Source organism: Lissotriton helveticus, chromosome 5_1, assembly GCF_964261635.1.
Source record: "Lissotriton helveticus chromosome 5_1, aLisHel1.1, whole genome shotgun sequence".
Taxonomy (NCBI): Eukaryota; Metazoa; Chordata; class Amphibia; order Caudata; family Salamandridae; genus Lissotriton; species Lissotriton helveticus.
This window is the reverse complement of record NC_136065.1, coordinates 1,139,262,622-1,139,286,080: the sequence shown is the minus strand read 5'-3', so window position 1 is coordinate 1,139,286,080 and position 23,459 is coordinate 1,139,262,622. Positions and strand designations below refer to the sequence as shown.

At 43.2% G+C, this 23,459-nt stretch overlaps 1 protein-coding gene across 1 annotated transcript in view; it reads right to left on the bottom strand.

Annotated features, from left to right (window-relative positions):
- SHOC2 (SHOC2 leucine rich repeat scaffold protein) overlaps positions 1 to 23,459 on the bottom strand; it is a 347,624-nt gene that overhangs the window by 37,225 nt on the left and 286,940 nt on the right. Inside the window, exon 8 of the mRNA XM_078643771.1 lies at positions 13,608 to 13,725. Coding sequence (XP_078499897.1) covers positions 13,608 to 13,725 — 118 coding nt within the window. The remainder of the gene's footprint in view (positions 1 to 13,607; positions 13,726 to 23,459) is intronic.

Genomic DNA, 23,459 nt, shown 5'->3' with positions numbered 1-23,459 from the left:
TATCTCTCTCGTGGGGTCCAAGCAATAGAGTCTTATCCTCAGAAGGGTGAGGCGGAGCACAGAACACTCGCAAGGTGATATTCTGGCTGATGTGGAATGGCATCACAACTTTAGGCAAGGGAGAAGCCAGTGTCCGCAAAAACAGCTTGTCTGGGTAAAAAGATGATCTAATGTGCTTTGCCACAGAGGGCTAGACACTCACTCACATGCCATGCCAATAGGATGGCAACGAGGAACACTGTCTTCAGGGTATGAAGCAGAAAGGAGCCATTGTGCAGCGGCTCAAAGGTAGACCACATCAGAAACTTAACGACTAAGTTAATGTTCAACTTCAGCATGACAAAGGGAAAGAGAAAACAAATGTGAAACTTCCATTAAACGAGGGCGAGGGCTCATCCAGCAAATGCAAAAAAGCCAAAAAGTACCCATTAACTATTCCCAGAGGTAAGTCTTGCTGGGCTAGGGACAAATCAAATAAAACAGCAGAAAACTTCGCCAGGAGGGGGTCAACCTGCCGAGTACTGCACCTAGTCACAAATTGATCCCAACAGGAGTATACAGTTTTTGTCCTGGGATGCCTGGCTGCCAGTGGACATTCAGCACCTTCGAAGGAAGTTCAAAGGTGGTCAGTTGTTGTCCATCAATATCGAAGCATGAAGGTGGAGATTGCAAAGGCCTGGGTACAGAACCCTGCCCTGCTGCTGCGACAGCAGATCCTCCTGGAGAGGCAGATTGGTCTGAGGAGAGAAGCTCAAACCCAGGAGTTCTGGATACCATAATCTCTGTACCCAAATCTGGAGCCACTAGGATGACTAGGACCCAGGCGGTCCTTATCTTCTTGAGAACTTTAGGTAGGACTCGCATTAGTGGAAAGGCATACAGGAGTCTAAGTTCCACTTGAAGTAGAACGCATCTCCAAGCAAGAGACACCTTGGAAACTCAGAACTCTATGGGCTCGGAGGGTCCAACATGCGCAGAGGACGAAACCTCTGATCTGAAGAGTCAAAGCAAGGCCTTGTAGAGCTCTTCAATCTGTTTTTGGGTGGCGGACAGCCCTGTAAACTCTGGTTGTGCCAGAACAAGTTGCAGGATATGCTCAGACGTCCACTAACATCTGAAGAGGTATCGAGAAGTATGGTAACACCCCAGTACCTTAGGGGGTGAAAGTGGGGGGAAAGGGCGGAGTATTGCTTAGATCTCTTGTGCTTTTTCTTCAAATTACCAGATTACTTTGATCGAGACGAAAAGCGATAAACAATGAGAAAATGTAAGTGAGTTCAATAATTCTGGTTGTCTCTGGCAGTAATTGAGCAGGGAACCTGGAAACTTTAAGTAGTACAATAGGCAAGAAGACGCAGAGAAGTGGTTCGAAATTGCACACAAGGTATACAAAGATATACTTCTATGTAGGATTCACAAGTATGTATGTAGAGTTCCTTGTTAAATACATTATATATGTGTAAAGATTCTGTTGATTAAATCAGTTGTCAAAAATGTTTTAAAAATAAGATCTGGAGGAATTCGCAAGATATGGGACTTCCAGATGATCATTCGAGTAACTGAAGGTGTTTGCCATGGTCATATTCTGGCTCTAAATTGATTTAATTTGTATATCATCCAAGTGTGTTAACAATGCTCCATCGCTATCAGGGGTTACCATTTCTACATCATTGTCTGCAGGCAATACAATTTGGTTTTGCTTTGTTCACCCTAAATTGGCAGGGTATGCCCAGACGTGGGGCCCTTGCTCAATTTGCCACTGGATTCAAGCTAGCCTCGCTGATGATGGTTGATTAGCTAGAAACCGGTCCCAGGATGCTCGTTTCCGGTCCAGGGAAGACATGGCTTGGCAGTTCGGGCTGGACTGTTCCCAGGAGGCACAGGGTCAGACTGATTTGCATATGGACATGTCTGAACTGGGGTGGAGGAGTGAGCTAAAGAATGATGGATTAATCCCAGATCAGTTGACTGGGGGTGCTTGCAATGTTCAACACTCCGTCCATCATCCTCTTTGGTTTTGGCAAAACGATTTTAGTCTTCCACAATCCTGTGGGACTTCGAAAAACTTATTGAATAGGTGCTCTGAATTTGTTTCCAGTTGATGGCTTTTTATAAATGCTACAAAGGCAAAGAATCCGCCCATAAGCTTGCATAAGTTATTTTAATCAAATATGATTTAAGGAAGTATAAAACTGGAAAAGGTGTTAGACATAGACCATCTTGGAATATGAGTAGATTCTAACATAAAACTTATTAACTTGCTCTCTGCTCCTCCTGGCACATCCTTTGCTCCCAAACGATGTCCACAAAAGCAGCTTCAATAAAGCAAAAGCTTATTAGGTTATCGTGGTGATGCTACTATATATTTTGCATCTACCAATGTCATTTGAGCATTGTCTCCATCTCTTGAGCTGTATAGAGGTGAAGTCGAAAGTCAGCACTTTATGGGAATCTAAAAATAAGGTGGCCAATTTGCAATTTCATTTTTTGAAAACTCTAGGACTTCCTCCAGGCATATCTACAATTCTTTTAAACTTTGATCTATGATTTAGATGCATGGAATTTGTAGCTTTAATAAGCTCTGTCATAGACTACATGTGCTCTAAAACTATTTTGTGACAGGAGGGGGTCATCAATAGAGAATGATTCGCATTTACACCTTCGTTTAATTATGTGTGCTAATCTTTGGTTTTCTCTGTTTGAAGAAGTTTGTTCTAGTTCTATTGAAAATCTGTTCCAGAGAGTCCAAGAATGTAACATTTTAGTGGGCCAGATTTTAGTGCGCCTAATTTGGAATCACTAAAGACGCTTTCTGATACTATGAAAGCACTTCTAAGTATGTGATTAGCTTACATTTATCTACGATTAGATTGTATCTAAAATTTAGATTTGGAATTTTTCATTTTTCATCTATATTTACAAATTACATTTATTCATTCTACAATTGTGATTCATATCTCACCGTTGTGGATTCTGATTTTGTTTTTTTACTTTTCTGCCAGATACACACAAAGTAGAATGTTATTTACCTTTGGCAATGTAGAAATTATATTTTTAATAAGTATAACATCGCTTTTCGTTTACGAAAAGGGTGATACATACTTACCAAGGATTTTTTCATTAACTAAATATACAATCTGCTTGGTAATGTCCTAACGAAATGATTTTTTTTTAAATTATAAAGTGCATCTTATACCAGTGGGTGTCCAGGTGCTTAACTCCGGGAAGAGACCGTAATGGCAGAGAAATAAATGTTATTGGTTAAACTGCCATGTTTTGAGTGCTTTCCTGAATGCCAACAACTAAGTTTACTTTTTCAGTTCAAAAGGAAGGGAATTCCAAAGTCTTGTGGCTCCCACCAGAAAGCTTCCGCTGCACTAACCAGTCTTTTGGAATTTGGGTACTACAAGATTGTGTGCTGCAGCAGACCTCAAGCGAATAGTTGGAATATGCCACTGACAGTTGCGCTTAAAGTATTTCGGGCCAATGCAATACAGTGCTTTAAAGGCGATACACACAAGGTTAAAGACTAAACACTTCCTAACTGGGAGCCAATGTAGGTGTATGAGCACACTGGAAGCAGATTCATGCTTGGGGATACCCAGAAGCAGCCGGGCAGCTGCATTTTGGATAATCTGAAATTTTGGCAAACACTTTTTCCTGATGTTGACGAATAGGCCATTACAGTAGTCAACCTTCGCTATCACAAAGGCTGATGTGGCCATTTTTTATAGACTCTGGGGAATAAAGGTGAAGATCTTTCTAAGACTTTTTAGCGCAAAGAACCCGGCTGAAGTGATGGTGTAATAATGGGCATCAAAAGACAGTTTATTAACAAAGGACCCATGTTCTTTTCCATTCCAGGAATATACTTAACTTGCAATCTCCATGTGGGGAGCAACAAACCTGTATATATTGAGTATATATAGATACACAAAATGTGATACACAAACATCACAAAAACAGTCTAGCTATACAAAACATTAATATGAAAAAATGTGAATATGTACTCTTAACTTACTCTTCCATTAGCTACTCTTCCACTACCTACCTACCTACCTACATAAAACCCTCAATTTTACCGTATACATTCTCTTTTTGGAGATTATGACCAAGTGGATCTCAATAATTTTACATTAAACTCCATCCAGTTTAATATTTAAACAACTTTACCCATTCTAGGAATGATAGTTCTGACAGTATAAGGTCATAACCAATATTTTGCTGCCTTGTACTTTGACAACCGTACGTAACGATTTTGCATTTAGGACACACCCCCTTCTCTACAGCATCATGATGTTTTACAACATGTCCATTTAATGTGTTGAACATAGTTATTCTCTACATTTTAGCTACCCTTATTAACTCTTTTTATTTGTCTTTCTAGTATAGAATTATAATAAGATTCATAGCGCCAAGAACTTTCTTCTTATGTTTAAATATGGCTGGCATTCTAACTATATTCTCAGGGACTCCACTCCGGGCAGTCCCTTTTCTCTGTAAATACATTTATGCACGACTCATTCAAAAGAATAGAAGGTGTCTTGATAACTGCTCGGTGCTCGTACTAGGCAGGAAAAGAATCACGCTCGGGTAAGTGATCTGCGGGAAACTGCATTTTTGTAACGGTTACCACAATTGTTTGCGGACATCTTCAGAGTCATATTACTTTAGCTAACTACCCCTACAGATCTATGTCCGGGAAACCATATCCATTACAGAATACACCCAATTCTTGACAGATACTAATATACCCTTTGTCACAACGAAGAAGTGCCTTTGAATAGGGGACACAGTACTGTTTCATGTGTTTATACACTTTACGTGGCTTGGGCTTTATAGTATTTATAGGTTTTGCACACTCATGAGTAGACATTTATTTAATCTTGAGCAACATTACTATACCCTTTAACTCAACGAGGGGTGTACTTTCGGATACAGGACACAGTACGGTCTCATTTGCATTTACTCTTTAGTTGGCATGGGCTTTATAGTTTTAATATGTCTTAGTAGATTAATATATTGACATATAATAAGTTAATACCTCCTTATATCCATAAGGTTTTTTCGCATTTTTACTACCGAACTGGTTTCTCCCTCGACTTTACCAATTGGAGCTTATTATGGACTCCTACATTTGATGACAAACTTAGATCTCTCACTTTTTTGGTTTTCTCTAGATCTAGTTAAGACCCATAGTATGTCATTTAATATTGGCTGCGTCCCCATTATTCTATTAAATTCCACATTCATATTTCCATTTAACACGTTTTTCCATTTATTTAAATTACGTTTTTTTATAAATATTCTAGTTGCTCTCTCTCATTTGGTTTTATGCTAAATCACCAGCATATTGGAATCCACATACTTTGTCATCACCTTTTGAGAACCTTTTTTTGCATTACATTGTTGGGAAGCTCTTCTACTTTCTTTTGACAGTTTAGCAGTGTGCCCCCTTTTCTACGGTTAATGACATACATGCTTCTTTCACTGCAGGCATTATCTATAATGATTATACAAGAATAGACATAGAAAATTCTTAATTTACTGTCTCAACAGACGAGTGACTATTAATTTCTTTATACATGCGAGCAACCCACTATGGTTAATTCATGTAAGCTGGACTCCCAACAAATAGGCAATCTACATTATCTTTAATTAAGTCTACATATTGAAATATTTAATTTTCCAATCTGCATTCTTTTACCAGTATCACGTTATTCTGACATTACTAGAAAGGACTATACTTTATTTATTTATTCAAAGTTTTATATAGCGCGAACAGGATCCTTACAGATATCAGAGCGCTTCACACAGACAGGGAAGGGGCAGTAGTAGTCAACAGAGATAATGGGAACAGTATAATAGTCAATAACATGGTAATAACATGGATAATAAAAACATACATAAAACCAATCCATATACAATCAGGTAAGGAAGTAATATAGGACAGCACAAATCATTGATCCCACTACAGAGGTGTACAGGTGGATCAGTAAACCAACATGTATAATATCTTGGTCGGTAGTAAGAGCGTAGCGTAGTAGTGCCCCCAACAAGTAGAGTATAGTGCCAGGGGATAGGGTGAGCAGTGATACAAAGCCATGCAGAGTCTCTGAACCAACATCTATAACGATCAGGAGATCTTGGCCAGATGGATGGTTTTCACCTCTTTCTTGAAGAGTGCAGTGGAGGAGATCAGCCTGGTTTCAGGAGGGAGCGCATTCCAGATCCTGGGTGCCATTCCTGAGAAGGAGCGCTTGTAAGTTTTCACTTTCCGGAATCTACGAGGTTTCAGGAGTAGATTTTTTGTGCTCCTATTGGATCTCGAACCTCCTGATATAGACAGCTTTTGAGCTTTGCCAGAGGCGCTGTATAAGATACCTATCAACGAGTCTATCTGAATTATGACCTACGTTTCCATATTTTTGAGGTTGGTCTTCACAATCTATTGGGTCTTTCATCAGTATAAGACCTTTCTTCACAACGGTATATAACACTAATTTGCGGTTTATTTGTACTTTTTTCTTTACACACTTCAATTTTTAACAGCGCTTGAATCACTGGGTCTACTTCTTGGATACAGCCTAGGAGTACCGCTCAGTTTCCTTCTCTTTCCACTGTGAATCAAATTACGGAATTTCTACATTGTCTTGCTTGTTCTGATGTCCTTATTGCAGTTTCAATGTATATTCTTTCTTTTCTCCTTCTCTCTGCTACGGTTTCTAAAAAATGGCCAATAATCTCAGTTTGTAATTTTTTTTTCCAACTTCTCACAACCTTGTAAGTGTCACTGAATGATGAAACACGTGTTGGATGTTTTTGAAGAAAATACATTTGTGAACTTTTCAATGCAGTGAAGCTTACAAGTTCTCATACAAATTATACTTTATGTTTGAATGACAAGTCCTTAACGTTTGGACCCTATATTAATGTACAACACAGTTGGAGTGCTTGAGTTATTTTGAAAGAATATTTGTATACATTCTGTACCTTTAGGATCCAGTGTATGAATCCAATATCTTGGGTAATACAGTGTTTGTAACCAGATAGAACTACATCCTTGTACTCTAAGTAATTTAAGTAATACTATACCCACGAGAAAAACAGTTTCTCCTTTATGAAGTGAGAATAACTAAACAAATACTAACCGCTTCTCTAATTAGTGCTTATTATCAAAGGTTAACCTCCGGTTTTTCACCTTACTTACTGGTGCAGGGAGAGAACAGAGTGCTGCAGTCACAGAGTTGGTAAAATGATCCCAGAGAGTAGGACCTCCGTTTTACTGGAGTTAAGCTTTAGACAGTTTGCCAGACTTGAAGTAATCAATTATGGAAATGAGTATCCGTGGGGTTACTGGCCACCAACACTACAATTTGGAAGCTCTTGCACTTAATAGAGGCCACACCCCTTTCTTTAGACGAGCTGCGTCTAAAGAAGGGGGCTTGGCGTCTATTAAGGCCTCTATTAGGTGCAAGCGTGGCATGAAGCGCTAGAAAGCAAATCCCCCCAAAAATATTTGTAAAGCAATAGGTCTCACATTTGCAAGAGTTTAAGCTATTGTAATTTACAATGCCAATAGCAGGAACTCTTCTAAATGCGAGACCTATGGCATTGCAGAGAAGCTGCCACCATTGTCCCGGCTGCTTGGAAAGTGAAAGCATCCATGGTGTGCTGAATGTAAGGAAAGCACATCATGCTGGAAGTAAGACAAAACTCACTAAAGAAAATAGTGCCTATAGATTGAATACCAGATGGTGTAACAGGAGTAAAAGGGCCAGTCCTCATGGGAGGTTACAAATGAAGACAATGCAGTGCTAAGGAGGGACTAACAAGCAGATTACTGAATCAGAAGCCAGCATTTAAGAACGACAATGACACAAGCCAATGAAAAATATGGGCGGAGCTTCAAGTGCATACTCCAATACAGCATGCCTCGCAACGCTTGCGGAACAGCGTCAACCCTACTCGGGGTGGTGGGAGGGGAGGATCCTGTGACCTGCTGTGCTGCAGTTGCTCACTCATCCTACAGACCTATCCCCTCGGTGATTTTCAATATTGTGCAGCACACAAGTAATTTCAATGAATCCAGGATTTCTGTACCGTTGTGTATTTGAGTTTAATTGGATAATATCAGACCTATCGTTACCAATCAAGAATTAGCCATAATGGACAGGTTTTTTTGTGACCATGAACTAGCTCATAAATAACTTGCATAATCTCTAGAAGCGAGTCAAAAATAATTGCACACAAAATTTCTTTATAAGGGATCTTAAAATACACGTATATATTTAATATCTAATACCTCTGCGGGTCCCACGTCCGCAGCTGCGCTGACACTGTTGCTGCGCAGGTCTGTGACTGTGAAACAAACTTATCTGGGTGCCTCTTCCTTGGCCACGAAAGGAGCGAAAAGCAGAAGCGGAAGGAGTGCGCGTGGCCGAAAGGCCTAAGGACTTAGCCGTAGTCCGTGAGTCCTCAAAACACTCCAACGCACTATCTGCCGTGTCACCGAAAAGGCGAATGCCATCAAAGCTCATGTCCATCAGAGTGTTCTGGACATACCTGGAAAAGCCAGTCGTCCTCAGCCAGGCGTGGAGGCGTAACGCCACTGTCACGGAAATCGCCCTGCCTAGCGAGTCAGTAATGTCAAAGATACAACGAATCATGAACTTGGCTGTATCTCTCCCCTGAGCAATAGCGTGGGAGAGCACAGTCCGTGCCTCTTCCGGACACTCAGGCAGCACCTGCACAACCGTGTCCCACACTGTTCCAGTTTCTTGGATTCCCTGTCCGGTGCTGCGGACGGAAAGCGCTTGGGGACGCAGAGGCCTGGACAACCAAGCTCTCAGGGGTAGGGTGTTGGGAGAGGAAAATGGGGTCGCCCGGGCCGGGCGATTGAGTCGGGCCACGTTCTTATCCAAGGGAGCCCCTGTGTTGGACCTGGACCAGGTCCCCAAAAGAATGTCCTAAAGTGTGTCATTAAAGGGTAGCAGCGGCTCCGTAGAGGAATACGACAGCCGAAGTACTTCTGTCAGGAGGTTAGTCCTGACGGCCACCGTAGGGAATGCGAGGTGTAGAGACTCGGCCGCCCTATGCAACACCACAGAATATGTACCACCCTCCTCCGTAGCCATGGTAGGAGGAGACAGTGTGCCAGGTTCAGGAGTAAAATCCAGGTCACCTGCATCCTCCAAATCCTCTTCCCAGTCCAGGTCTAACTCGCAAGAGGGTCCTTAGACCCCTCCCAGTACTCCCCGTCCTCCACAACCTACCGGGCAGGCGGAAAAAAAGGAGGTGGATGGAGAAAGGGCTAGAAATTCCCCATCGAGGCGGCGCCGTCAATGTCGGTGAAGGACGTACTAGGCCAACCGACAACGGCTGGGATCCATGGGGGGGGTCTCTCGGCGTCGAGACAGGAGTCGTCGATGACGTCGGGGCCAGAGCCAACGACGCAGAAGAGCGAGGACCCCCAGTTGGATCTGCAGGGCCCAAAGGCGTACCCGTGGGGCTTGACGGCCCAAAGACGTGTGCCATGGCTGACGGGAACTCTTGCAGCTGGGCCAGAGTCGCCGATGGACCCGGAAAGGGCGGTTAGCCATCGGCAACTGCGTAGGCTCCGCAGGAGCCGCGGTGGCATCACCATCAGCACCCCAGCCATGTCACGCGACAGGCTAGGGGAAGGCGAAGAGCGACTGCGCTTCTTCGACTTCTTGTGCTTCGCCTTACCCGACGCAGAGTGCGAAGATTTAGTTGAACGAAGGTGATGGCGGATTTCGCGGTTTCTCGACCTCCGACGGGTCCGGGACCTTGAACGGTGCGGAGCCGACTCTTGGGCCTCCAGCAACTTTTGGGACCGCTCCCACAAAGTTTTCGGAGCCAAGGCCCGGCATTCGGAGTCGTGGTCGTATCCCAGGCAGTAGAGACACTGACGGTGCAGGTCTGTCACTGACATTGTGCGGGGATAAGCCGCGCAAGACTTAAAACCGAGCATTCTTACACACCAGGAGTCAAAGACTCAAAGAACAGAGACAAAAGTCCCCAAAAAAACTCTGGCAAAAATTGACTGGGGGTACCGCTCTCTCCGGATCTGCGCTTGCTGGCGCGGAAAAAGAAAGAACTGACGTCAACGTGCGTGGGGGTGTCTAAGTAGCTCCAGCGACGTCATCTCGGCAACTAGGACGCCAACGACGCACGCAGAGCCGCACGACGCCCACCGATGCACAGGGGTACTGCTGACGAAAACTTTCCGGATCTAGTCTGAAGCCTAGGGGGGTAATTCTAAGGTAAGGAATCTATCACCAATGCGTTTCTTTCAGATAAATGTATAAATATTCACCAGACAATGGAATGTATCCTTCTCTAAGTAGCTGCATATTTGTTGCTGAAAATATCTGCAGACACATTTCAATAGCAATAAAAATAATCTGTAAAATACCCATAAAACATTAACAAAATGGCTTTAAAAATGACCCAAACAGTGATTTTAGGGTATAGCTCATAAATAAGAGTACACATAGCTACAAATAAGGGCCCGAAAACTGAAGATTAATAAAGCAGTTTTTCTGCCCGCCGACCCACCTCGTGCCTCTCGACTGCGAGGCCGAAACTCCGCCACAGACCGTTCCGCAGAAACAAAGGTCTGATGGCTCCTACTTACCTTTGCTACCTCTAACACATAGGATTGAAAAGTTTATCATGGTTATGCTGTCTGTGACACCTGTGATGACAAATCCCGTTTATTGACCTGGAATACGTTTGTCATAACTTTAATACACAGGCTGGGTTCTCTTACACTTACTAGCGGTTAGGTAGTGGCGTAGCAAGTGGGGCTAACGCGGGGCCCACCGAAGGTCCAGCTACGCCACTATGGTTAGAAATGTACCCGTGGTGAGGTCGCCGGGATTAGGCAGGAGCAGGTTCCAGGATCGACAGGCCGGTAGGGCTGGGACCAAGTCAGTTGTTGTCGTCCTGTTAGCAGCTGCACGGCGGGCCTTCTTCTTGATCTTCTTTCTTCTTTGCTTTTCGGGATCTGAGGAAGGAAGGTTCAGGGAGCCCCTAAATACTGAATTTAGGGGTATTACAGGTAGGGCAAGGACAGGGACCAAGCCGTCCTTGTCCTGGGGTGAGTACACCCCCTGGCCTGCTCCTCTCCTGTGGGAGGGGGGCAGGAACCTAGCTGGGATTGGGCAGGACTCCCCATCTACAAGATGGCCGGAGCCCGGGGTCGTGCTTCACCTCGTCTCCCCCACCTGAGGGGTGGGCTTGGCACAGGCTGGCACACCCCCTTCCTGACATAGTTTTTCCCACCAGTCTTCCCGCCAGAGTGGGGGTTAGAACTGGTGGGGGCCAGTTGCTGGGTACAGCAAATGGTCTGGAGAAGCTCACAGAGGCGGCATGCCTTTGAAGCGTCCCCCCGCCTATCCTGGGGGAGGAGACCTAGCACCTCGCCCAGGATGTGCATTGTTGCAGGCCCAGGAGAGCGGGGGACTCTCCACCCAGGAGTCCAGCAACATGTCTGCTGTGTGGCAGCCTCTGCAGCTACTCAGCCCAGACGTACCAAACTTGTCAGTCTTCAGTAGAGCCATTATGGTGCTGTGGAGTTCGTAATGACAACCTCCCAGCACCATATACTCTTAATGGCATCACTGCACTTACAGTGCCCAGGAATGGCCCTGGGTACTGTAGGGGCACAGGGCTCATGTGCCTGTGCCTGTGCCCACACCTCTGGCATTGGGGAACGCAGCTAGAGGGGTGACGGAAGTATGCTAGGGCAGTGGGTTCTGTGGGCATGGCACACAGGGATGTGTGCCATATCGACTCTTGGTTTTGTTCTGTACTTAGGCACTCAGCCTGCAAAGGCAGTGTGTGGGTGCCAGGGTACAGGGTCCCTGAGGGTGGCACAATAAGTGCTGCAGCCCTCAGGGATCCTCTCTGGTCACCATGCCCTGGGTACCTAGGGTACCATTTACTAGAGGCTGACAGGTGGCCAGAGATGCCAATTGGGTTTTTAGTTTCAGCAGTTTTAGGGAAGGCCCTGGGTACCTGGTTGGCAGGAATCCAGGGAAAACTCAGTCAAGAACATCAGCAGTTCAGATAAAAGTGGGGGCATACCAAGGCAAGAAAGATGGCACTTTCTCACAAAGAGCTTGTAGGGGACACCTTGAAACTTGTTCACCCAATGCTAGGGAAACCACACAATATAGGTAGGTCTCTCCCTGGTATTAACCCCTGATTGTAGGACTTATGGGTGGGGGGCACAGTTCCAGAAATAACAAGAACATAAATTACAAAAATACCGTACACTTAGGAAAGCCTTGCTAAACCACAATAGCACCCTCTAAAAAAGCGGTTGCCAATGCGCAAAGGCAGCCGCTTATTTATGTTTGCATCGCACTTTCACTATAACAATAGCTGCCACCCCACACAGCGCTCGTGGGGTTGGGCGGAAGCTATTGTTAAAGTGAAAGCTAGATGCAAAAATAAACACCGGCTGCCATTGCCAAAGCCGACCAGACGAAAGCCTTGATCAGATTAAGATCATAAGGCTGAAACATGTAGACCTGCCATTGATTTGGACCATTTCAGTTATTTGTTTCAAACGGCATACGCACTGTTTTATTCTTGATACCTGGACAGCGCCTAATAAAAGTGTTTTGTGTCCCGGTAGCCAATTTTAAATCACACTTTAGTCACATACTTTCAAATGCACTGCAACAATCACCTTTATTAATTATTCATGCTCCACTTCTTTGGGGATCTCAGTTGACTCCATCTAACAATATCTCAAAACCATCTGTGAGCTCCCTTCCTCTGTTGAGAAGGTTGCAGCCCTTGGTTGCACTAGGTTTTGCAACCAAGAGGAGATCCCAGATGATGAAGCATGCCACTTCAGTGGGTGATGGGATTCCGTCCTCTTTATGAGGACTTCTTTAACTGATTAGGTTTTTGTTTCTGTTAATGCTCAGGTGTTCCAGACCCACAGTTTTTCTTGTGTTATTTATGGGGGGATTGAATTCCGTCTGGTCTGTAAAATATTGTCCCTAGGACCCCCTTTCAAATATTTTGTGATACATCATTGGTAATATTACTTTTCACCTTTCCAATAAAATTGTTGAGAAAACTGTGCATGGCAGGGTCGCAAGCTGAAGTTACCTTATGGCACGAGCTCTTACTGGGTCTCACCGTAACTAGACCTTCATAAGCAGATTTGTAATGGCCGCTAAAGTCACACAAAGCTCACTTATCGATCATTAGGACATTCCCCAATGTTATGTTATGTTATATTTATGCTTCTATAGCGCACGGCCACTCCGTTTGGAGCATCCCGGCGCTTTTTCGAAGGTACCCACCAGAAGAGGGAGAAACATAACACTGAAGGGACATGCAACACACCTATAAAACAGCAGCAGCGGACTATGGAAAAAGCCATGTTTTAAGGACCTTTCGGAAGGACAGCAGGCTAGAAGCCTGTCTCAATGGAGTCCTTAATGTAAAGTTATATTTTACTACTGAATAGAAATGTACATGAAAGGAGTATGTGATTGAAGCACCATTATTTTTCCATTAAACAATTGCCTGGAAGGATTTCAAAACTGTTTGCTTACCAATTTCCTCAGGAAGATGTGACAGCAAATTCTCTCCAAGTCCAAGATGTGTCAGATTGGTTAGGTGTCCAATTCCTCTAGGGAGGGTGCTTAATTGATTGTTAGTCAGAACCAATTTCTAATGAGAACACAAATATAAATAATTAGTCTGAAGTTCTCAACTTAGAAGAACATTGCTCAACTTCAGCAAATTTTCAATCTCCATTTCACAAATTAATTGGAATAGCATGAAAGGGTCCTAAAAACGTACAAGTGCACACCACTTCAATAATGAAATAAATGTAGGGCTTTTCTGTGCTTAATAGTATAAAGTTAGAAAAGCGTAATCTTCAGTAGAAGTTTTCTGGAACTCTGGATCACTCTGATAGCACACACCGATATAGCTCTTTTCAACGAGCCAGACGGGTGAGATATAAAAGATAAGCAGGCAGTTACTTAACTGTAACAAAAGTTCTCCAGTATTGATATCTTTCACCAGTTCACATGCTTTAATATTTCCAGTTGTTGAGCTGGGATCTCACAGTAGACATAGTGAGCAAAACAATGATAAACATACACAGGACAGCTTTAACAATTTCAATTGTAGCCTATTCGCATTACGAAATAACTAAACCTCAGCCAATCAAAGTAATGACTTTGTTACTTACCCTGTAAGCATCTGCTCTTGGCTTGTAGAGCTGTAGATTCACATGCTTTGCATACTGCTGCCATCTAGTATTGGGTCCGGATGTCTTAAAGTTGTTTTTCTTCGAAGAAGACTTTTCCAGTCACAAGCGACTCCTTTCGGTGATAGTGCACATGGGCATCGATTCCATTGTTAGATTGTTTTCCCGCAAGAGGGTTGGAATTTAGTAAGTAAGTGTAGTACAGAGATGTCCCGGCGAATTAAAGGGGAATCATAGGAACTGCAACAACCATAGGGGTCCGGAGAGGCGGGAGGGCGCATAGATTGTATAGCAGTATTCTCCAGAAGCAGTGGCTACCCGGTGGGGATTGCAGTTGTTTGAAAACGTGTTTTTAAGCACTGCTTGTCCAACATTAGCTTGTTGATGTGCTAATACATCTACACAATAATGTTTGGCAAATGTGTGTGGAGTAGACCATGTAGCTGCCTTACATATGTCAGCTATGGGAATGTTGCCTAAAAAGGCCATAGATGCTCTTAATTTGCAAGTAGAATGTGCTCTCTGAGATATAGTTAAATTTATTTAAGCTTCAACATAGCAAGTTTGAATACATGTAACAATCCATCTAGAAATACCTGACTAAGAGATAGGATTTCGTTCACGAGTTGGAGCAAATGCAACAAAAAGTTGTTTTGTGAAACTCTTTTGTCCTAACAATATTGTATAATAATGCTCAAGTGTGTATAGAGCCCTTTCTGTTATGAGTAAGGTTGAGGGAAGAACATGGGTAACTCAAGTGATTGGTTAATATGAAAAGCGGAAATTACTTTTGGGTTTGTACAAAGGACCTCTCTTTCTTTATGAAGCCAAAAGAAAGGTTTGTCTAAGGTTAATGCCTGTAGCTTACCAACAGGTCTTAATGAAATGATAGCAATTAGAAATGCAACCTTCCATGAAAGAAATTGTGTTGTCATCAGGAGGTGATGCTTTTTGCAGGGTATAAGTCCGGATCATTATCTATAGGCGGATCAATATTGTATTCATTATATGGATCTGTTGGTGGAGGACTATTGTCATCCCCATCTTCTAGATCAGGTTGCGTCACCGGAAAACCCTGTGGTGTAATGTCTAACGGGTATGAGCATGGTAATGGCGAAAAAGGTGGTGGGAATTTAGGGATAGTGTGGGAGGGGATTGAGGGATAGGGTGGAAAGGACTTGTAGCAAATGTCCTTTTTTAGAGGAATTTTGTAGGTTATTCCCTCTGAAGGAATCTTCCTTTTGGAGGACACTGATTTTGCCAATATATGTCCAGTGTCTGGATTAAAGTACATTTTATTTTGCTTAGGATTCAGTTTATCCTGCATAGTTTCCAGGACTGACTCTTTGGTTTTGGCACCAAACTGGACCGGTCTTTTTTATCCTTTGGGTCTGAAGGTTTTGGTGCCGAAAATGTTTTGTCTCAACTCGACCCCTATCCGGAACGCTTGGTTTGCTGTCTTGGTGCCGAGCCAGAGGTTGGGGTGTTCAAAGCAGTATCTGTGTTGACCATGGCCAGAAGGCAGTGGTGGCCCAGAAGCTTTTTGTTTGATGGAAGCAAGTTTAGTGGGCAAAGGGGCTGTTACTCACAGCACCCTACCAGATGGATGATCTTCGGACTCAAACTCGATTTCCAGTACGGCATCCGAATCTTGGATGGAGAGTGCCTGCTCCTCTTCTGCTGCGGACGCTTCCATCTCGTCTTGCTCAGTATCCCCTCTGAAGATATCCGGGGTGTGTTCAATGTTCTGCTGCTGCATGTCCCTTCGTTGAGCTTGGTGGTCCCGCATAGTCTTTTTCGATCTGAACAACAGACAAGTGTTGCAATATTCTGCCTTGTGCTCTGGTGAGAGGCACACGTTGCAGACTTTATGGAGGTCTGTGCGTGCATATTTGGAGAGACAACGAGGACAGAACTGGAATGGGGTCCCTTCCATTGGCAGAAGACTCAATGATGTGTAAAGGAGTGGAAGTAAACCGACACAGCTTTGTCAGAAGGCTGCCAGTGATGTCTTCTCGATCAAAGATAGAGTTTTCACGCAGAGAATGATGAATACGTACAAAACAAAACAGACTAAGGTACAGTGGATTGTGCACTAAGGGGATCCGAGAGAACGTTTTCAATCCGGAGAGTCACAAGCCACATCAAAACCCGATGGCAGAAAGAAAACAATCCAACAATGGAGTTGAGGCCCATGCACACCAATATCGAAAGGAGGAGTCAACTTACCTCGTGACTGGGAAGGATTTCTTCGTAGAAAAACAACTTGCAAACATCCGGATCCAACACCAGATGACAGGAGTATGCAATTCATATGCATCTACAACAAACATGCCTCGAACAGCAGTATTCACCTCGCCCCACCCCAGTGCATAAGTGTTAGTGGAAGGGGAGATGGATGAATCCCATGTAAATCTATGAAAGATACCAATACTGGAGACCTTCAGTTACAGATGAGAAACCTTTTCTTCCCCTATGTTAGTTCGCTCATAGATTCACATGGAAATCAATCTCAAAACAATGAGCAATCAAGAAAGCAGTGACAAGTTGGTGATGGCCACAAAATGTATTTATTTTATTTTATGGGATTTATAACGTGCACAGCTATTCAATAGAGTGCCCCGGTGTGAGACTAAGCATCAAGGGAAACCAAAGCAGAGGACAAGCTACTTGAACGAGAACGTTTTTAGCTTTTTCCTAAACAGGGAGGGATTCTTAACGTTCTGTAGATCCAGGGGGAGGGAATTCCAATAAGTTGCTGCAAGATAGGACAGAGGACTGCCACCCAAAACATCAGAATGTGCCTAAAGGTCGAAAGATTTCTTTTCATTACAACTAGTAATCCATTGTGTTAGTCAGAACTTGTCATCACAGTCAGGAAGCCACCTCTCCTTAATTTCCTGATGTGAAAGTATCTCACTGCCAGAGTAGTGATCACCTAAAGTGGGAGTGTTGAGATTATTCCTGACCCTATAGTGATGGTTACTAAGTTCCAGTAGAAAGTCTGGGTTATATACAATAGGAGTTAGTGCAGAAAATGGGGGAGAACTCTTCTTGCACGTGATTTGTTGCCAATACTCCAATGGGATCTGTGCTGTGGTAAGCATTCTAGACCTCCCTAAAGGAGCCTGTGTGTGTGTGTGTGGGGGGGGGGGGGGGGTTGGGGGAGCAAAAGGAAGATAAGTAATGGTATCTGGGAGAAATAGTTTTCAAAAAGACCCATCCCTTAATTTAAGGGATATGATAGAGTTTGAAGGTGGCCAGAGCTGAGCAGCTTGAATACAAGATTCCATGTTCAGGAAGCCCAGGACTCCTTCTGCTGTACCTGTATACAATGTTGCCTTTAGAACTTGGATAATGACATTTCAAAGAAAGGATTGAAGTTTTCGCTAAATTTGCTCCACTAAAGATGTTGATAATCGCAAAGGCAGACTCTACACTACAGAGGAGATGGGGGAGGCAGTTCATTTAACTGATGCTAATCTCCCTTGAAAAGATATTTTTAGTTTGTCTCAATGGTAGAGGTCTTTGTCTAATACCCTCAGCAAAGGTAAGATTTTGCTCTGATAAAAGTCAGCCATTGTGTCTGGTAAGTAAATGCCAAGGTATTTTATGGACTCACAAGCCCAGGCAAAGTTGTTTGTTGGGACATTTACAGGTTTCAACAGCAACTTCAGTTGAGATTTCAACATTGTACCTGTGACTATACCTTGGTTAAAGATATTATTAAAACCTTCTGTTAATATTTCTGCTAAAATGTGTATGAAGGCCTTCTGAAACAATGCCAGGTAAGTTGCTTTCAGGTGCCCTGACCTGCTCCAGGAGACGGTTTCATCCACAAGAGAAGCCAGCCTCTAATAGTGGAGACCGAATGTCCACCAAGTAGGCCTCCTGTGCATCAGATTACAGATACTCTTCAGTAAAAACAAACTGGTAATAATCAACAAAGTCATTTAGGATACTCGGTGTCAGAGAGCAGAATACCTTGCGAGTCTTTAATATTAAGAATGTGATTTCTTGTGTGCGCCTTTGAGTTTATAGGCTAATAACCAATCTGCCTGGTCTCCTTTCTCGTAATAAGTTTGTTTAATGGATAATAATTTCTTGGCCGTATCACACATTAGTAATTTTTCTAGCTCCCCCTCATTGCTTTTCGTAGAGCTCTATAGCTGCGGGCTGAACTGTTTTGCTTATGTTGTGTTTATAGTCAATGTATCTCGTCCTCGAGTTCTTGCTTTCTCTGCCTACCCAATCTCTTCAAGTTTGCTGTGTGAAATATTAATTCCCCTCCACTTACTGCTTTTGCAGCATCCCATAGTATGCTATAGCGTATCTCGCCACTATCATTCTCCCACAAGTAGTTAGCTAGGGCCTCCATAATGCATTCGTTTGCAACTGGATCTCTTGTGAAATTAAATTTAGAAGTCATGGCCTGCGGACTTGGGTATAGGGTTCACCATGTTCAAGTGGAGCCAATTTGACGCATGGTCCGATATTTCCTTGGAACCCATTTCTGTGTTCTTCATTTGTGGCCTCAGCGCCCTTGAGGTGAGAAAGTAGTCAACTCACATACAAGATCTATGTACATTTGCGTAAAAGGAATAATCTCTAGCTCTCAGGTGTTGCACCCTCCATACATCTTCAATGTTGAAGTCTACCAGATTACGCAAAAGGGAGGGAGGAGTCTTGGTATATGTAGAGCACAAAGAGGTTCCATCCAAATCTGGGATTAAGGATACAATTAAGGAATACCCTAGTATGACATGGCCCTTTGTGGAGTGTGAAAGCTTTGGCATGAACTCTGTGTAAAACTGTGCCTTTTCCTCATTTGAGTATTAAGCGAGAATATAGTCAAGAAAAGGTCACCCAACCTGCCATTACATCTATCCAACTATCCTCTCTATATGTGGTTGAAATTCAGCTCGAAAGTCCACCCCTTCAGATGAGCATCACAGTGTCCTTTGTTTTTGTGGTGAATATTGCGTGGAATTAAGATTGGAACCAAAAAAAGCAAAACCTGGGGACATCTCTAGAGACCACCTGGGTTTCCTGAAGGAGGGCAACAGTTTCTTTGTTTTAAGCCACTCTAACAGCGCCCTCCGCTTGACAGGAATATTATGGCCTGACCGTTTTATGTAATTATTGGGATAGCAGTTATATTAGTATGAGGCGAGTGTTCGGAGGAAACAAGGTGGTTGAAAAAATGTTTGCAGGCTTTTGGACCCCTTCCCATCTGCCACACTTGAGGCCAGTGTGCGTGAATTAGCCAATGGGTGTGAATGAGATGCAGACTGTGAGGGGCAAGCCATGAATAACAAATACTGTGAACAAAGCCAAACAAAACAACAACTTAACTCATTAATCATTCCAACATTATCATGCATCTTACAGTCGATCTTGGATGTCCTCTGAAGTAATCTAGCTTGGAGGAACCAATTAGGACTGGCTCTGAACAGTAGTTGATGAGTTCCCGCCATGCCAATGTTGGTTGCTGTATGAATCATGATATTGAAGACTGGGTAACCAGTTAGCAATTGCAGTTTATGGCAATGCAAAAAAAACGTTTTCCCACCAGAGAAGTATGCATACCAACGAGCTAGAACATGAGGTTACAATCAATCATCTTCTGAGGGGACTGTGAAATCTTATTTTCTATCTGCTGTCTGACGTTTTTGGTCCTCCTATACCTTATCAGTTTTAGGTTTGCTACAGGCGCCACTTAGATCATCCTTGTTAGTTACTGCCTTGGCCAGATGTCCCATTGCCTCCGTCAAACACAAAGCCCCTGTTGCTTCATGCACCCAATATTATTTACCTTTGTATGTGAAGAACATACGAAAAGAAAATCAACACTTGTATGGGATGTTTTCAAGGTGGAAGTGGATTGTGATTTGTGTGAACTCCTTTTAGCATGCTCAAGTGGAGGGTGATATATCCTGAAAATGATTAAGGGTGGAATTTAAAGATAATTAATTCCTGCTTGTAGGCTGCCACTAGGATTGTCTCAGTCTTTAAAGAAGGTAACCCTAATGAGATCACCCAGGGCCGATTTTATCTTCAGCTGGCACACAGAGAACACCCTAAGCGTGAGATCAAGCCTTATGGGATCTGCAGGAGGGTCTGGAAATATCTACTGAAACAGGGCTTGGACATAGTCTTCTAGGATGAGATTTCTTATGGGATTTCTCAAAGTCATGTTATGTCTCCTGGAGCAATCCTCCAAATCTTCCAGTTTGTCATCCAGATCCTCATGGAATGATTCCAGTGAGTATATTCATCATGAGAGATCCTTCTAATCGTCGGCAGCTGTTGCTATATCGTTCTGCGCATGTCCATTCGATTTGACTGTGGATGGTCTGGTCTAATTCAAAGAGCATTTTAGTGAAGTCATGGCTCCACGCCGCCATATCTTTGCAAAACTCTAGGAGGAGTGTCTAATGTAAGCCGTTGTCACTGGTGCATCTAGGCTGGCACCTGATGAGTCCATGAAGTCTACAGAATGTGCCAGTGCAGATATACCCAGGTTCTGGCTCTTCTCTGTCATTTGCCCTTGAAGAAAATATTTTATGGAGGCGGCTCTGGATGCTTTAGGTTTAGACATAGCCATAACTATAACACTAGAAGTGTGTCAGGTTCTGGTGGATGCCCAGCATCACAGACTGCCACCAGCCTAGACGAGGAACTGCAGTCTCAAGTGGAAGTGCAGGAGACTCAATTGTAGCAGAGATAGAGGAGCTGGACAAAAAGAGGGAGGGGGGCAGTAACGATTTTCACACTTCCCAGGGGTGAGAGCTCTCTTGTGCTGTGGTTCTTTGATGGTTGAAATTAGAGCGGAATAGGGTCCTGCACCCTACTCAGCCTGAACACCTTAGAATTGAGGGATGTCCCAACTGAAAAGGTGCCAGGGAGTCCCGGGAGTAGGCCTTTACATGTTAAGGCTGGGGGTGCATCTCACCAATGTACCGTCACAGGTTTCTGCCAAGTGTGTTTTCTATGAGGCCCAGAATGTAGTCTTTCAGGATGCCCCCCTAGACCCCTCTCCACCGCCCAAGCCAGAAGCACCGAAGGGAGCCTTTGCTTCCTCGAGGTTGAGTGCAGCCCTCCATGCGTCCACCCGCAGTGATATCTAAGGGTGGATCCTACAAGTGCCCCCCCCAAACGCCTATGAGATGGGTCAGACAAAAGCCACCTGGATTCTCGTAGTATGTATGCCTTCAGGAGACTGTTTCCCTACTCCACTGCCACCTGCTGGAGACTCAGTGCAGATCTCCTCTCAGCAAAGCCACCACTTTTGCCACCTATGTGCAGCCTGGTCGTCGCTGCATTGTTTTTACTTTTACTGTCGATGTGGCATCTTTCGGGACTCCATGGGTCTCTCCGCTGCAGACTGGGTAGGATCCGCTTACCTGTACTTTGTGCCGTTACTGTTGATTCAGATTCTAAGTTGCAGTACGGAAGCTCAGATGTCAGAGCTCGAGCAAGAGACATATTCCTAGGTACACGCCCAGGCACTGTACCGAACTTCTGTTTTTGAGAGTTTCTGTAGAATATATTGGACACATTTTACAATCATTTGCCTTATGTACTGGATGAAGGCAAAATAAGCACTCCTAGTGGGGTCCTCAGAATGGAGCCTCTTGTTTTTCCACAAGTAGGCTAAAAAGACCTTTTTTTGGAAGATCAGATTTGATCTGATGTATTAGGCTTAGTAAAATGATCATTAATCAAAAATGCTGAGAGAAATCGGATTTAAGCCATTTATGTGACAGAGAAGAGTTCAAGAGCACTCCCTTCACACACAATCGATGGTAGAAATAAACTATGGTGACTTGGGTGGGGAGGGGTAAACACTGTGCTTTATTCTGACTGGCTGAATTTGGGATAATTAACAATTTTGTGAATAGGCTACTACTGAGAATATATTAAAGCATTTGTGTATGTTTTTATTTTTTTTATTTTATTTTTCTAAATGTATACAATCATTAATACTGTAACAGGGTAAGTCACATTTGGCATATGTCATTAGTACAATATAACACTATGATTCCCAGCTCGCCAACAGGGCTAATTCAAGCATGTAAATCGATGGAAGATCCAATATTGTAGAAACCATGTTATAATTTTCTAGAATTTTTAATTGTAATATCTGAGGATGCACCCTCGGTACAAATGCAGCACAACTAAGGTGCTCAGAGACCCGGAACTTGAAACTTATTTTAGACTATCCTCTTCAAGAAGCAGCCTTACATGAGCACTTTACATGTTAAATGGGTGTTTCTACTCTCATCCACTTCTGTGTTACCACTCCTGCCCTACCTTGTTCTTTTTTCCTCCTACTAATTTTAATTGCCACAGAGAAGCAGCACTCTTTTACAACAGATAAATAAAATGAAAAGGAGGCTAGGCTAAAATATTGGAACTCCACTGCACTAGTTATACCAGAAATAAACAAAAATATCTGCCTGTTTTACATTTACAATACATTCCTACATTAAACTGAAGTATCTCCAAGTCCGTCCCTTTTTAAAGTGGAAGACATTTTATCATTTGCTGTATCTGACAAAAAAAAATGATGATTGGCCAATTACTATTAGATGAAAGAGAAGGCAGCAGAAACAGTTACAAATGATATTGATGACTTATAAAGTACTCCTGAATTCCTTACCACTTGAAGAGCTAGTCAAAAAACAGTAACTATGTTTTTCACTCATCTTGTAATCTGCAATTTAAAAAGTCCCTATAGCCAAAAGTCAAGGAACTGACACTTGACAGAGAAACCTTTATGATACAGATTTAAAAAATAAAAGTACTGTAATTTTTTACAGTGTGCTTCATGAAACTCCATATATCGTATTTGTTTATCCATTGTAGACTACTTTCAAGCAAAGAGGATTTCTTTAATGACGTTCTGCCATTATGAAAATAGGCAACTATGAACCTGTGTACACACCGCACCTTTAAAAAAAAAAAAAAACAGCCCCACTAGGTCAGTGTTCTAGGACAGGTGTCAATACTTTGTTCACAATGTGTTAACTAATAAAGTGGTGCTCCTCTCTTTGAGACAGCTGAGACTCAACCAATATTTTCTATTTTGGAAGGGTGTTGTTACCTATGACCCTCTTCTCGTGAAAAATACAACTCTAGTTTTGATGCTGAAATTTTAACTTTTGGTCAATGTTCTACACCA